The sequence below is a fragment of the Lineus longissimus genome, chromosome 5 (genome assembly GCF_910592395.1).
Source record: "Lineus longissimus chromosome 5, tnLinLong1.2, whole genome shotgun sequence".
In the NCBI taxonomy this organism is placed as follows: domain Eukaryota; kingdom Metazoa; phylum Nemertea; class Pilidiophora; order Heteronemertea; family Lineidae; genus Lineus; species Lineus longissimus.
The window spans coordinates 2278177-2293893 of record NC_088312.1 but is presented as its reverse complement, the minus strand read 5'-3'; the positions used below and the strand labels follow the sequence as shown (position 1 = coordinate 2293893).

General features: G+C 40.4%; 3 protein-coding genes across 4 annotated transcripts; 1 reads left to right on the top strand and 2 right to left on the bottom strand.

The window, feature by feature from the left end:
• Window positions 1-1254: 1254 nt before the first annotated feature.
• On the bottom strand, window positions 1255-6836 carry LOC135488794 (U3 small nucleolar RNA-associated protein 14 homolog A-like). Its single transcript, XM_064773660.1, has 12 exons — window positions 6756-6836; window positions 6331-6391; window positions 5985-6046; window positions 5687-5754; window positions 5317-5538; window positions 4844-5040; window positions 4639-4733; window positions 4268-4391; window positions 3975-4052; window positions 2432-3618; window positions 2120-2219; window positions 1255-1794 (listed from the first exon to the last, which is right to left on the bottom strand). The coding sequence occupies exons 1-12, from the start codon at window positions 6812-6814 to the stop codon at window positions 1531-1533; spliced, it is 2517 nt and encodes an 838-aa protein (XP_064629730.1). The 5' UTR covers window positions 6815-6836; the 3' UTR covers window positions 1255-1530.
• A 363-nt stretch (window positions 6837-7199) lies between these two features.
• Window positions 7200-11632, bottom strand: LOC135488807 (glutamyl-tRNA(Gln) amidotransferase subunit A, mitochondrial-like). Its single transcript, XM_064773694.1, has 10 exons — window positions 11530-11632; window positions 11085-11250; window positions 10530-10725; window positions 10090-10323; window positions 9610-9785; window positions 9372-9484; window positions 8952-9144; window positions 8565-8682; window positions 8080-8285; window positions 7200-7730 (listed from the first exon to the last, which is right to left on the bottom strand). Exons 1-10 carry the CDS (start codon window positions 11548-11550, stop codon window positions 7567-7569), a joined length of 1587 nt encoding a protein of 528 aa, XP_064629764.1. The 5' UTR covers window positions 11551-11632; the 3' UTR covers window positions 7200-7566.
• Window positions 11633-11867: 235 nt separating this feature from the next.
• LOC135488823 (transmembrane protein 50B-like) lies at window positions 11868-14847 on the top strand. 2 transcript variants are annotated; one of them, XM_064773714.1, is made up of 7 exons: window positions 11868-11957; window positions 12361-12496; window positions 12736-12848; window positions 13152-13219; window positions 13378-13470; window positions 13711-13771; window positions 14138-14847. In XM_064773714.1, the coding sequence occupies exons 2-7, from the start codon at window positions 12398-12400 to the stop codon at window positions 14181-14183; spliced, it is 480 nt and encodes a 159-aa protein (XP_064629784.1). In that variant the 5' UTR covers window positions 11868-11957; window positions 12361-12397; the 3' UTR covers window positions 14184-14847. The 2 variants fall into 2 exon arrangements, with proteins under 2 accessions (XP_064629784.1, XP_064629785.1); XM_064773715.1 differs by lacking the exon at window positions 11868-11957 and adding an exon at window positions 12225-12247.
• Window positions 14848-15717: the final 870 nt, after the last annotated feature.

Sequence of the window (15717 nt, the reverse complement as noted above, 5' to 3'; positions counted from 1 at the left end):
TCCGTGACGTTTGTTTTCAATAAGATAACTTTCCAGTAGGTTATCGCTATCGTAAAGAGCATAGCAGCCGTTCCCATCATTCTTAGAGCTACGTACCTGTTGATACTAAACACCTGGAGCTATATAAAAGGTTTGAAGTAATCAGCCAGTTTATTCTGATATATTGGTTTCAAAACCCAGGACGGAGGTACACCCGAAGACAAAAAAACACCCAACTCGGCCAAAATACGCTAAGACCGCGGCTGAGGCGTGTCTAAGGCAGACGTTACATAGAGCTTCACGCTTCACTCCTCACGCCTCATGCTTCACGGTTCACTCGTGAACCGAAGAATTAACAAGGTATTTCAATGAGCCCTGTTACATAGGAAAAAATGAGGGCCTAAGTTGAAATGCCTTGGAAATTCTTCGGTTCACGAGTGAACCGTGAAGCATGAGGCGTGAGGAGTGAAGCGTGAAGCTCTATGTAACGTCTGCCTAACATGCTTTATATTAAAGGGAGGTTTGAGGATGTAGTAAAACGACGGTCGTCAGCATTTCATACTAGTAAACTTGCATTCCTGGCTATTTGATGGTGATAGGATGAAGCCAAAGAGCGATCGGTTGATTGACACTGCGCGATCACCAGAAGAAGAGAAGATAAAGTGTTTCTGTGGATTATAGGGCACCTTTGGCGAAAATAAGAATGTGATGTAGTCTTTTATTGCGTCCACCCAAAGACCGGCCAGGTCCGTCCCTGAATCAGATTGTGACAATGTCTCTTGCGCCCATTGTCCAAGCAATAAAGATCCCAACATGTCTCGTGCGTCTTTCCAGGAAACAGTGACCTACGACACCAGAATTAATAGGAGTAATGTAATTGCCATCTCTTTGATTACCGACATGGCTGTTCTTCTGAACCGTTTGTGACATTGCCTCCGGAGTCTAGCCAATAGATCACATAGTAAGTGGTGGTAACATTAAACTCTGCATGGCTGTCCACTTCGATCAGGTTGTGACATGGTCAACATTCATGTATGGATCCAAGCAACACTGTGGACAACACCCAGGTTGATAGAAGCAGAATTACTTCGTGATGTTATTGGTCTCTGTTGTGATGGTACTCGAGGCCCATCTGAACCAGATTGTGACACAATCTCGAGTGTCCATATGCATAAGAATGTAGGCTTTGTACCGAAGGAAAGACAAGAAGTCATGGGTTTTTTCGTTTCACAATCTATATTTATTTTTGGAATGAAATTACATTCAATCAATAGTGATCATACAGAGAGAAACTGGTCGACTGGGCGATTTTAAAGAGGCAAGAAGAATGAACACGCCCATCTCTAAGCAATGTGACAGTGACTATAACAATGTTCTCTTCAGGTAGAAATTTCAAATTGAATCCTTCTTCTTGGGCATTCCCTCTGCCGTTGGCGGTGTGATATTCCCCGGAAAGTTTTTCTCCTCCAAGGACAGACGAGTGTTATTAACGTGCCACTAAGATTAGGCGCAGATGTATTCCTAGTAAGATTCAGTCAAGATAGTCAATGTTCATTTCTTGTGTTTTCCTTTTTTAGACTTATTATTGTACTTTTTTATCACTTTCTTGTTCTCCATTGGTTTCTTCATTTCCTTTTGTTTTTTATACTTTACACTATCATCCATGGGTTCGATGATTGTACCTGCCCGAGTCAGCACCTTAGGTTTCGTTAAGTCTCGGAATGACGTCTCTGGGTTCCACGTTTTACCAATTGGTGCCCTGACACTACTTTCAAACTGTTTCACGTTGTTGTAGGTATATGGTAGGTTGCTCACCTGAAACAGGATTGAAGAGGGGCTTAAAGTATGAAGAGAAAATGGTATTTCAGCTCAGGACCTCTGTCTTCGAGGTCTAACTCTCTCCCTCCAGTGGGAAGAAGGTAAGGATCAAGTGCCGAATAAGGTTTGAACCCGCAGTTTAACTTTTCACGAGAGCATCTCTGTAACCAGTCTCTAATGAAACTGTTGTGCAATCAAGCAAGAACAGTCAAAGGTGGTTTATCATGTTTAAATGCAGTTGGTCATTCGATGGTTGGGTGGTTGTGTTTTCTGACTTGGCCACTGGGGGTTTTATGCAAGTATGTCGGCTCTAAGAACAAACCTGATGTTTTGCAACACTGTTGTCCTTGGTCTCACTTAGGATGACATTGTCCAGGTTTGAGTCTTTGCGGGGAGGTGCTGGAGCAGCCTTAATACGGAACCTGAAATGAATAAGACACAAATACTTAACTTTTAGGCACAAAATCTGGAAAAATTCTCCACATGGGATGGCAGCTTTGAGCTCATCTACATGCAGTGTAAAGTAGTGTTATTTCCCTGTACATGTAACACTAACAGTTTCTTAACAATTACACGTAGAGTTCAAGCATGCCTCTGAAAATTTTAACCTTCCAAACACACCATAGGGTCATACCTCTTTCTCTTCCTTTTTGACACAACAAGGCCTGTTCCACCCCAGTCTCCCCATCCAGGCAAGGTCAGGTCCAAATCCTTGGGCTTATCTCGATCAATAGCAGCTTTCTTCTCTTTGGAAAACTCCTCCATGACGTCATCATCGACGAATGCTTCACTGATCGTCATCCTCTGGGCATCCTCGTCTTCTCCCTCCTCCTCGTCAGATACCACATTCGACGCTAAACTATTTTTGATTTTAGTTTCAACAGTCAGGACTAGTTTGGGATCTATCGAAATGTCCTTTTCTGCTGAATTCATTGATTTGCTTTTATTGTTAGAAATGTTTTCACAATCGGCCTCCAATCTCGGCTGCTTTGCACTGCCCGCCTCTGAATCTGACCACTCCCCCAACTCCTCAAGTGTCTGCTTCCGCAGCAAAGAACCGGTCGTCAATTCCTCCCCACCATCCTGAACTTCTAAAGCCTCTAATTTCTGCTGATCATCATCATCACTGTCTATTTTTTCAACTTTCTGCTTCCTTTTCTTATTATTCTTTTGTTTTTTCAGAGGCACTTTTTTATGGACTTTCTCTTGTTTGCTTTCTTGATTGCGCTTATTTTTCCTTCTCTCAAGCTCATCGAATAACTCATCAATGTCCTTTTCATTAATGACCTGCACCTCATCTGAATCTGAACTCGACAACACAACCTCTTCCATCACAGAAGGAGACTGCTCTTCCTCAGAATCAGAGCTTGATAATGTGACCTCTTCCACAACAGACGAAGTCCCCTGTGCAATCACAACAGGTTTATTTTCAGAGTTAGAAATAACCACTACTGAATCAGAATCCGATTCCTCCTCAGAGTCAAAGATCACCTCTTCCACAGGTCGCCTCTGAGGCTCAGATGTGTCCATATCAGACACCACATCTCCTATTTCGCCATCACTAACTATCACCACCTCAGTATTCACCATAGCCTCCGGACGGGTATAATTTATCGGCAATTTGGCTTTGACTGGCTCCATCCATGGGTTTGCCCCGGAGAGACTCGAACCAGTCCACGGACTAAACATCGTCTTCTTGTCCTTGTTTTCAGCAGGCGCGGCTTTGACCAGTTCAGATTCCGACTCGCTGTCGCTCTCTATGGCAATTTTTGTGGTCAACTCCTTGTTTTTCTTTACCATTTCTTGCACATTGTCTCTGGCCTGAAAGGATAGATTATCATCAAAAATATCACAACTGATTGACAAATTTGAGAAGCAAGGAGGATATAACCCTGCTCCCCACCACGTTTAGTATCAGACTAAAACTGACTCCTATTAAATGACTTCTGCTTTTGTCTAACATGGTTTGCAAACTACAGGTAAGCTTTTAGTGCACCAGTTATTGCAGTTAGGTGATTTTTCAACGATCCTATTCGGAGGAGTCCTGGCTCGACTGGAAACCATTTCCGCATGATAAACCAACATATCACATGACCAACTTGTCCATTTAATCTGGTACAACAATAACTCGTTAGATTATCTCAATTGTGAAGCAAACATGTCTATGCACTCCTCACCTCCTTATTGTACTTTCCATAGATCATTTGTTTGGCCATGAATTTACTCCCTCCCTTGTGCTTCAAACTCATTCGCTCCTGAAATTTGATAGCAAGATTATTTCAACACTATAAACCATGAAATTTTCGAAAGCGTTTAATTTTCGTAAATGCGCTGTAAAAGGCAAACTTAGTCTTCCAATGCCCAGACAATGGTCGATGTTAAGCTCCACAGAGAAATGTAAGCTATTTGTTTTATTGGCTTAGTCCTTTTTGAGATGATCCCTTCGCATACAAGCAGGAACGAAGTATACCTGCATTCTTTCTTTTTCCAGTAGGGCGAGTTTCTCCCCATAGGCCTTTGGGTCAGATGTCTTGAGGTCTTCAAGAGCTCTTTGTCCCTTCTTTAGCGTTTCTTTGCGTAATATTCGGTGGTACCTTGTATGGAAGACAAAAATAACAAAATTGCAATTAGTCTGTCACAATTCATTAGCACTATGTTTTTGAAGCGTCTAATCCAGTGTCAACAAACTCCTGTATATTCCAATTCAATTTCATGAGTCAAGGTCATGAGTTTTGCTGTGGTCTTGATATACTCAAGTCTATCTCATCAGTTCACTGTGGTCTTTATCTTTATAAGACACAAAGATTTTCTAGAAACAAGAGAAACTTTCATGTTACCTACTTTTTGCTCTTGATCTTATTCTGCCTCCGAGCCTTGGCCTCTTTGTAAGACAACAAAGCTCTGTATTTCTGCAATTCTGCCCTCCTTGCTTTGGCCTGAAAAATTACAATTTGACAGTTCGAAAAAAGTGTATCTCACCTAAATTCATGAAGTGTGTTTTGCTTTAAAGTCACATTTGAATTTGAGATATGAGAGTGACACCTACCTCTTCCAAGTTCATAGCCTTCAATGCTCTCTCCTCAGCCCGTGTAAGCATTCTCTCTTTTGACAAGACATGATCACTCCCATGCAGCATCTTGGCAACTTCCAACTCAAGTGGGGTTCGTGGCTGGAATTTCTGCACGAGGTTGTCTGTTGTTTCAAGTTTTACACTGGACTTTTGGAGTGGGAAATGTAGTTGCTCTGCCTAGAATGGAGAAAAAAGGAATTGAGAATCTTTTTTTCACAACTCTCTTAACTGATTCAATGAAGCCTTTCCATCCCTCGGCTGCTACTCTTATCAGATTAGTCAGCCAATCTTACAGTAGATTACTGTATGTGATGATGTAATTGGACATGTATGAGATCCTAGACTTTACCAACAGTGCAATGTGACGTCATTTCAATTCTGAGGGAAGCCGGTTAGGCTGTACTAGTACTACTACTAGAATTGGCTCCAAGAAACTCCAGATAAGTAACTTGCCTGTCTATTCTTCTGAACAATAGGCAACCATTTGCTGACTTCTTTCTGGTTCTTTTCATAGGCAAGAGATCTTTCAACTCGTTCCTGCTCAAACTTGTTCAGTGGTGTTGGGAGGACTTTCTTGGTCTTGGCTGACTTGAGTTTTTTCCTGATATCTTTTTGGCTGCTAGTGTCCTTTAAGATGCCCACAAGTTCGTGAAGGACAACTTGATTTTGGCCTGAAAATGATACAATAACCATGTTGAATGAAGCGTTGAGATCTAATCTCAACCCACTCTTTGTGCTTATTTGGTGTTTTTTAAAAGCATATCTTTGCAGGAGATTCATCTTCTTCAATCTGAGAGGATATGGCCACAGCATACTTACTGGCGGCTGTTGCCAAGTTGAATTCAGAGACTTGAGATGATGGTTCAATCCGCAAATCCTTCCGTTTCCTGAAAACAGTGAAAATGATATGAACACAAAGGGATGATAAACTGTAGGTCAAAACACTTGGCCTCGCATGTATGTCCCACGAGAGATGATAAGCCATAAGTTGACCGATTCAACCAAAGGAGAAGCTTGGTTCATAGAGTAACACATCCAATTATAGATTGAGCTGGTCGATCCTTACTGTCAGGGTCACAACTAATAACTTCATTTACATAGACAGTACTGCATTTACCTCTTCTTTCCATCAAGCTCGGCAATTGCATCTAACAGCTTTTCATGCTTCTCCTGATGACCCTGAAACATAGAATAAGCATAATGATACATGATACCCGTTACCTGTTACCCCAATTTTCACATTAAACACATCAATTATCTACAGCCAAACCTCAACCTTAAGGCATCAATCAAAGCATCAGTGAAGATACAATGAACACTGGAGGGCCTGATATGTCTTCTACTTTGACATTAGTTCCAACACTATGTCACATCCCTCCCTTATTGTATAACTAAAAATGATGGGATGGTAACGTTGATGGCTGCGCCAATGGCAACGATTCCTTTCTTTCACAACAGCATACCTCATCTTCACTGGCACTGATGTCTTCAGTAGTAGAGTCAACAGATTCCACTTCCATTATTCTGCAAAAGAAAGAGGTGAAGCGTCTTTTCAAAATGGCCGAAATTAATTTTCGCAGGTTTTCTATTTGGACTGTCTCAGACTCAGATTGCGAACGACTGCATGAATCATTGAATGCATTCCACTCAGGCCTCGGAGATCGTCATCAGGAAGATAGGTTTGGTTCATGGTTGTGTCATTGACGGTTGGTGTGGTAGCCTAGTGCTGGTGCTGATCACATCTGTAAATGTAATATAAATGCTGATGCTGATGATCACGCGTCCACCACTTCTTCGGCTTAAAAGTCACTTTTACCATGTAAAATGATAGATATTTCTATTGTTCTATATTCTACGATTACTAAGGGAAGTTTTCCAATGTATTTACCCAGCGATTTTCATAGTATTTTTAGTTTTTTTCATGATTTTTTGGAGTTTCTCATCCATCTGTCCATGCGTACTCTCCGACCTTGACCTTGATTCAACCTCGAGCCAAGCGGTTGTGTCGAAAATGTTAGAATCAGAATTCCGACCTGGCAGACGGAACGCAACCAGATTATACAGTGTGTTCCGAGAAACTCGGGTTGGCCCTATTTATTCGATATTCGCTGGAAAAATAGGGCGATGATGCTCCTCCCCAGACGAACAATAGCTGTCTTTTGTGGCTTCAAATTATCAGGAGATGTTCCTCAACTCTCACAGAATGAGATTTAGCTGGATTACTGAAGGCTTTGTTCACACCAGATGAGGACATAGGCACAACCATGGCAAACTAACAGAAACAAGGACAAAAACGCTCATATTCGACAGAAAAAGAACAAGACAATTTGGAAAAGTTACAAATGGGTTTTAATTTTGAAGCTCTTTGGATATATCCACTGTACTGATTAATGACTAAATGTAGAGTTCATCGTCGCTCGCGAACACATCAGGGTAATACAAATAAAAACTATTATCAGGCCCGATCACTAGCACCGGGAGTTCCACATGCAGCAGCTTCACTGGCGCAATTTACAAGGTATTGTCCCAAGTCATTCAGCAGTCAGAGTCATCCAGAGCCTACAGATGTAAATCCTGAACCAAGACACAACAGCAACACTTTTCTTTTAGTTCTTTGGACGGTCCTCAACATGTGTGTACATGTGACTTTTAAAATAAGCACATCTCACAACAACTCAACGTTCAAATGGTGCTGGTTTTCATATCACACCATCCAAATTAAGATGTGGAAAGTTGACTTTCTGTTCAAACCATTTAGCGACAGTAAGGAGTTCCTTCTCTTTGAATGCTTGTCCGATAAACTGAAGACCGATTGGGAGGCCATTTGAAGAGAGGTAGGATGGTACTGTAACAGCTGGTAAACCTGCAAAGAATAAAAAGGAATAAGACTGGAATATTCAAAGTGTCACACATGTATATGATAGCCAGGTCATAGGGTGACTGATTAGTGATCTCCAAGTAACATGTGTGTGTTGTACAACAGGAATTTAATGGTCACAAAAGACAACTAAATTCAATATTCAGTCTGTCCCAATGATGTCCTTGTGATTCAAAAGTTCTACTCAGTTTCTAATTTCCTGACTTCATTCACCATTTTCATGTGTCAAATAGCTTTCAGAAATGATTGGATCATTTAGGTGTGTTGGGTATGATGCTAATAAGTAACTCAGAAAATGCCTTATATGCAAAGCATCATCTGGCTCTGAACTTACCCGCCATATTGACTGGTTGCACACATACATCATATTGTGCTGAACGCGTTCTGTTGTCATCTTGCATGAAATCTTTATATTTTGGTGGTGCCACTATTGTCGTAGGTGTGAGGAGCACATCAACACCGCTCTTGTACACATTCACAAAGTCTTGTGAAATGAGGCGGCGAACTTTTTGGGCCTTGATAAAAAATTTATCATAATTCCTGTAAAAGAACATTTAAATCATACATAGAATTGAAACAGATAATCATGAAAACATATGGTCACAAAAAGAAAGACAGCCAAATTTCTCACTTTTGTTTCGATCCCTTCAGTCTGGGATGATTAAAATGTATTAAGCAAACAAACAAACATTCGGGTCAAGGCGTGAACTATCGAATCATACCCCCTTTCCCTCGGACTATTCCGTCAAGGGCAAATATATAAAAACGTGCATTCAATGTAAGACCAATCCTGTCACAAGATCATAGTGAGTAACTTACTTTTTTAATAAGAAGTAATTTCCAGCCAGAATCCTTCCCCTAACAACCTCATTAAAACCTTCATGTCGACTTGATGAATACAGCTCATCTATAGAATCCGTCACATCTGTTCTGTGACCTGAAATGCAATATTATAGATTTACAAACCAGCGTACCTAAGTCTCCCCTCCATCCCTAGCTTGCCAATTCTGAGATTCAGGCTTTTTCCCTCTGACGTTATATATAAAACCCTGAGCAGAAGCAGTAAAATACACTGCATTGAACAGCTGTTACAATTACTTGAATAAAACGTCACGGTCACCTTACTTAAAATGCCCACCACTTTTTCAACGAAAAACAGCATTTTCAACCTCTTCATAGAAACTTTGATGGTGGACGCTGACTTACCATATTCAATGCCATCATATCTTGCCATATTTGATGCCACTTCGACTGGACCTAAAACACTGTAGCACACGATAGAGTACTGGGTATGGGGCATGCTGACTCGTGACACCTTCGCACCAGCTTTTTCAAAAACATCAGCAGCTTTCGTCCAAGCATCTAACACCTCGGTCTCTAAACCTGGGCCATGATATTCCTAGAACACGCAGATAAGAACGAATTCATTGTCATTGGACGAGAAGTTAGATTTCTGCTGCACATGATCCATTCCAAACTTCCCACAGAAGATAGTGATACCCTGTTTGAATCAGTAAAAATGTGTATATCGAAAATTCGACCATGAGGGATATTGAGTAACATTACAAGTGCCCATAGTATGATTTCGTAAATAACCCATGGCCACTCAAGGAATATATTATTTACCTGAGGTATACCTATGTGTAATCCTTTTATTGAAATTTCATCTGGCAATGAAAACTTTTTGAAAACATCTCTCACAGTTGTTGAATCAGAAACGTCATGTCCGGCCAACACATCTGAAATAAAAGGATAAAGTTAAATCTCCAATGCACCTTTGTTCTACTGGTGCTTTGAAAAGAGAGAAGAAACCTTCTCAGGTGGATTGGCTTGCAAGAGGACTTTACACCGTTTTTGTACTTACTTAGCACAGTAGCTGCATCATCGACATACCGGGTAAAGATGCCCGGAACATCCAACGAGTTTACCAGAGGGATGAGGCCATACCGGGAGAGAAGGCCATAGGTAGGTTTCAGTCCTACCACTCCACAAAAAGATGCTGGTATCCGTGATGAACCACCAGTGTCTGATCCTAGTGCACTAAAACACGAAAATGACAGCAATTAAAGCAGCTCTTGTAAGGCCGATGGTTTTTTTGGTTACAGTGAAGTGTTAGAAGCAGTTTTAATGATTTTCTATGATTGAGAAGTCACGGTGCAGGAAAAACCAACATATCTCATACCCTAAGTCCTGAATGCAGTTATGAGTTATCACTGAAACACTAACTTCTTCAATTGCACACCATCCATCCAATTCAAACAGCAACATGTCAGACTCTAAAACAGACACGACACCAGCTGGAGATATCAGAAACCACCTCGAGTGTACCTATGGGACTACTTACGCAAAAGCTACCCCAGTTGCTACGGTAACTGCGCTACCACCAGAGCTGCCTCCAGCTATGTACCAATCCTCGTCATCTTCTGCTACTTGTATTACTGGTTTAGCTTTCTTCATCTTCTTCTTTTTCGATTTGCTAACTTGTCCGTCTTCTTCTTTTGGTTCAACTTTTACCCTTGAGAAATCATACTTCCATGGATTTCTCACCGGACCATATATCGAGTCTGTGGACCCAGACCTGGAAAGCAAAAACTAAATTAGAACGCCAATATCGGAGAGAGTAATTGGACAGGGAAGGACATCCAACGCGGAATCATATGGTTCTGAAATGGCCAGGTATCGCGTAGCATGTGTGCTTCTTGTTTTCTTCAGAACAATTTCTGGATTAGTTTGGAGAATAAATGTAAAGTGCTTTGAGAATGTTGTCGACCTAAAAACAATTACCCCATAGCAAATTCATCCATATTTGTCTTCCCCATCATGACAGCACCCTCAACGGTCATTTTCTGAACCACTCGCGCTGTGTAAGGTGGGATGTAATCTTTCAGCATCCTGGATGCGCAAGTTGTTCGGACACCCTTAGTACTGAAGTTATCTTTGACGGCTATCGGAATACCATCAAGATCACCCAAAGATTTCACTGCAAGAAGAAAAGATAGCTGTATCAATGTTCAATCAGATACTTATTTCGTGAGCTAATACTTTCGTGATTTTCGCACTTCTTAATAAACCTAGCCAACATATAGAGACCTGTGATACAAACATCAGTTAGTGTATCACGATACGTAAACACTTCAGCTTCAGTACGTAAGGTGTACTGTACACAGATGGCATCAGATTCAGAACATACTGTGCAAGGTAATCTTATACACTTAAGTATTTTACTGTGGGAAAACTTGCAAAACTCAGTGACTGCATTGCGACAATACCAATTCTTCTCAAGACAAGATGAACATGAACAGAGTAGGTCTTTCATGCCTTTAGGACAGCAAAACACACCAGTTCCACCTCTCTGCCTCTCACTGGACATTTCAGCCTGTTGCTGAGCCATCTCTGGGGTTTCTGTGATGAACATGTTGAGCTCTTTCAATGCCTTGGCACGCCGGAGACATTTTTGGCAGATCTCTTTAGGGTTGACGATCCCACTGCGCAGAAGGCGATTCACCTGTAGGAGGAATAACAAACATGATGTCAAACGATCGAGAGAAGGAAGGCAGTGTTGGGAAATCAACTTAAAATAAAATGTATAGCTGTTAGCTGGCAGTTTCTCCTGTCAAACTAATATCAAATCTTACTATGTCCGATAATAGCTATATCAACAAGCATCTGGGAATAGAATCCATACTAGGAGATGTTAACTCGGTGTATATGAGAACCAATTTAGATAATGACCAAAAGGGGAATACACATGGACATGTGGTGCATAAGTGGTTATGTCCATTACCTCTTTGATACTACAATTCATTGTGGGGAATATTCATGCATTAAATAAGCTAAAAATCACAGAAAAACAAGAAAAGTGAAATCTTTCGACGTTCAACATGAAGGTCAAGGTCAGAAGTTCGTCAGTGGTCGTGAAAATGATTTTGAAGGTTGTATTTACAAGGTTTGACATTAAAAAAGTAACACCCACACATACTACGGCAAGTACAACAACCAGTACATATCATCATTTGTGCTTCAAATGCGTTGTAAACTCGTATATTATATTTTTGGAGAAACCTTTCATTCTACTTTTTAGAACAAGCCAATCTCGCTGGCAGGATCGGGTGTCTCGTTTTCTGGTGCACAGCTACTTCAAGTACCATACTAATTTCACTTTAAGAGTTTATCGTTGTACAAAAATATCATTTTATTCGGTCTGTTCATCCGGTAAGGAAACGAATTATTGCAACTTGTGATAAGTGTTTTTACTTCACTGAAATAAAACTTAGTTTTCAAGTAGGCATTGTAGCTAATTGATTTATTACAGTACTAGTCAAAATGGAACAACATTTTTCTTCAAACTAATAAAATGTTATAACTTACATGTCAACAAAAAAAGGTGACAAATGTCAGTTTGTCACATGACCGTGATGACGAATATGAGGAAGCAAAACAAGTCAACAAGGAGTCCAATACAAAAAGAAAGTTGTTATGGAAGAATGTCAGCTATTATTTAGGTAATGTGCAGGCTCCTATGTAAGTGATAGTCCGAAGTTTGCCGGGTGGGGGTAAAAACATGACAAAGGTAGTTCGATGATTTTGAATGATTGTGTTTCCTTAATATTTTCAGAATTCACCTGAGAACTTGAGAAGTTGATGCTACGAACATGTCTGGTTGCCTTGACAATGCCCAGCTTCCCGATTGTGAATGCATCCAAGTTGGAGAGAAGAGGAATGCTATAGCTGCTGTTGTGGCAGGTATAATGGTATGCAATGAATGTTTTAGAATTATCCTTAATGCCATTTGCAACTTTGCTCAAGTAGCTGCTATTTGTGCCTTTCTACATTCGCTTACTGTAAACCTTGAGCTGAAATAATCCGTCGTGGCACTTACTATCCAGTTAAGATTGAGAATGCTGAAGGAGAAAAAGAAAAAAACCCAAAAAACTCTGTCTATGCTATCATCCTGAAACAGACAAATTCTGATTTTGATATATCATTACAGTTCTTTGTTGGATGGTGGATTAATATTGATGCAGCGGCAGCATACCCTGACCAAAAGGACTTCCATCATGCATGTCAAACATGTGGGGTGGTCGCAACAGTGGCGTTATTCATGTAAGTGTAGCATGAGGATGAGGGTGAGATGATGTCCATGGACGGTATAATCCCAGGTTACATAATCTTGGCGCATATTGCAGTCTTTTGCTTTGCGTCATTGGCAGAGTTTCCTCCCAAATTTAGGACCATTGGTGAAAGATGATTGCTTAGTACAGAATGAATCAATGATACTCTGTTGTCTTTGCTGAATGTTTCCCCAAACGGGTCAATTTCTTTTATGTTACCATTCAACAAACGTCTTACACAGACAGTAGTCTTCATTGTGCAATTTAGGTTTCATGAACTGTTCTATTATTTCAGAATAAATTCTGTATCAAATGGTCAAGTTCGTGGTGATGCTTATACAACTGGATGCATGGGCCAGACTGGTATGTATTGTCTGTTTAATATGTGTCGAATTGAATAAATCATTACTTTCAGCAGAATACATGTGCAAAGAGTTGGCTCGCTTATATATTTTTGCTATTAATTTTGATTTTCCATTGATGCAGATGCTTTAGTACAAGGTAAAACTCTCCATTTCTAGGTGCCCGAGTTTGGCTGTTCACAGGATTTCTACTTGGCTTTGGTGCACTGATAGCTGCCTCATGGATTCTCTTTGGACTCTATGTTGTCCCTAGTAAGTTGAATGATATCGTCAACTTTACTTTCAGAAGCGCAGCAAGCTTTTAGTGGTGTCTTCTGTAACTGTCCATCTTAATGGAGTCGTAGGTCATTCCATTAGCAGGGCACATTTCATAACTGCTTGGGTTAGTTAACTGACACTTAGCAACTACACGGAAGCTGAAATCAAAGATTAGAATGTGAATTTGGTGAAATGGCGTACAGTGCAGCATTAAGTTCGTTTTGCTTATTTCAGATGACAAACCAACATGGCCAGGAATTGCTGTTTTCCTACAGAATGCACTGATTTTCTTCAGGTAAGATTTCTTTCATATTTTTCCATGCCACAGTGAGGTGCAGGTTGTTCGCATTGGACAGTGTCCTTTGCTAATGATCGCAGATGAATATCTTTGTCTATTGGCACAATCTGAGACAATGTCACAATCAGCTTCAAATGACTTCAATTTGACGTAATGATTGACACATCAAAAAGGGCAAATCTATAATAGCAATTTGTGACCAAGTGCAGTGTCATTTAATTATAGAAAGAGGATGTCATTGTTAGAGAGAACTCACCGAGGAAATCACAGTAATTGGATTCTTCATTTCAGTCATTGTATGTTTAAAATGTTTAGACTAACGAAGACGCTATTTCATCAATTTCACTATTGTCTCATTTTCAGTTCCCTTGTGTTCAAATTTGGACGAACAGAAGATCTCTGGGGCTAAGACAGCAGGGAGCAGTTGTCATGATCAAAGTTGTAAATATTTTTGTATATGATTAATGATATGAATCAGTGTAGGCCTACTTATTGTTGTATTTATGTTGTATTTATTCGAAACTGTAACTGTAAATTTTGTACTAGCATTTCACTTGCATGTAAGGATTCAAAACCAAGTAAGCGTCGAAAAGCCTTTTCTCAAACAAGGGATCCCCGCTTGTTGGAGAGATAATTTTGTATCCGCACCTATAGAGCTGCCAACCCACATTCTATTTTGTCATATTACATGTATAATATTATGGTATGGTGTCAACCCTTTTGCTAAATGGGAAAGGAAAGTGGAACTTGTCATTTCAGCCAAGCGCAGCAGTCCTTTCAAAATCAAGGCTGGCTGATATGGGTTCTCTGGACTTATGCAGCTCTGCTCATATGATGACATCTAAGTATGACATTGTTTGAGTTTCTTTTCCATCAATGGAATCTCAGTTAAAGCTATTGTACATGAAAATCAGAAAGTACATATTTTCTTTTGGCATTGTGTATTTTTTTTGTTAGCCAGTGACATTATACTCATCTGTCCAAATCAATGCTACTGGGTGATTCAGAAAAGAGTGCCCAAATGGTCTATTCAATTTGAAAACATCTCGTCTCCAATAAAACGCTTAAAATAATGATGTGTCAGTTGTTTTTGTTCGGGTTTCCTTAAGAAATTTAAAAGTGAGTTGGATTGGACTTCTGATCAGCCAACATGCACTATTCCTGTTTAGGTGACGAAGTGGAGTTTATTTGTGATGATCATTTCCCTGCTTCCCTGTGTTTGAGACCACGCTGTCCAGCAGACCAAGCAGAGACAACGTCACAATCATATGTTGAGACTATCATAAATTCGATTTGAGGTGATTTCTTGTTTGTACTGGGCAACGAAGCCTCCATTATAACCAACCCAGTGGTTGTTACACTGTCTTTGGCATGGACAAAAAGTTGACCAGATCGGAAACAAGAGAAACTTTGGCCAGGAACAAATCCATCTCAAACATTGAGTTTATCATCGGCCCAAAATAGTAAGCAACCAGTAAGAATAGACCAGGAACACTGGTTGTGTGAGCTAATGATTGACAGGCAACCATTCATAGAAGAGACGTGAATGTGGCCGGTAAAAAAATAGCCAAATGATTGACCAAGATTGAAATGAGTTGGTTGAACGGATGCGACTATGTGGGTTTTAATCGTCTAGTTTAATGACGAGCCTGAGGGAATATCGAAAACCATTGAAATGGCCCATGACGACAACAAAATAAGTCTGCCAACTAGTCGACCAAAGACAATGATATAACGATTGCGTCGTTGTCCAGGTTAATAGCTATCTTGTTGACCCGAGACACAGGCATCTGTCTATATGTATGGACGTCCATGCCAAAGACAGTGTCACAACCACTGAGTTGGTTATAACGGAGGCTTCGTTACCCAGTACAAACAACTGGTCGGTTAACTGTGGAGTCATGGCAGATTAAGAAATACATGTAGTTGTATTCGAGCAAAGA

Bases quoted from the DNA above. Each gene is read 5' to 3' on its own strand.
- LOC135488807 (XM_064773694.1), bottom strand. From the start codon at position 11,550: ATGAATTGTAGTATCAAAGAG. The intron at 8,683-8,951 runs GTAAGTCAGCGT...ATTGCATTTCAG, and splicing joins ATATGATGGCATTGAATATG to GTCACAGAACAGATGTGACG. The intron at 8,286-8,564 runs GTAAGTTACTCA...GTTCTTTTACAG, and splicing joins AATTACTTCTTATTAAAAAA to GAATTATGATAAATTTTTTA.
- LOC135488794 (XM_064773660.1), bottom strand. From the start codon at position 6,814: ATGGATGAGAAACTCCAAAAAATCATGAAAAAAACTAAAAATACTATG. The intron at 4,053-4,267 runs GTATACTTCGTT...ATCAAATTTCAG, and splicing joins TGGAAAAAGAAAGAATGCAG to GAGCGAATGAGTTTGAAGCA. The intron at 1,795-2,119 runs GTTTGTTCTTAG...ATCCTGTTTCAG, and splicing joins ACAGTGTTGCAAAACATCAG to GTGAGCAACCTACCATATAC.
- LOC135488823 (XM_064773714.1), top strand. From the start codon at position 12,398: ATGTCTGGTTGCCTTGACAATGCCCAGCTTCCCGATTGTGAATGCATC. The intron at 12,497-12,735 runs GTATGCAATGAA...ATATCATTACAG, and splicing joins CTGTTGTGGCAGGTATAATG to TTCTTTGTTGGATGGTGGAT. The intron at 12,849-13,151 runs GTAAGTGTAGCA...CTATTATTTCAG, and splicing joins GCAACAGTGGCGTTATTCAT to AATAAATTCTGTATCAAATG.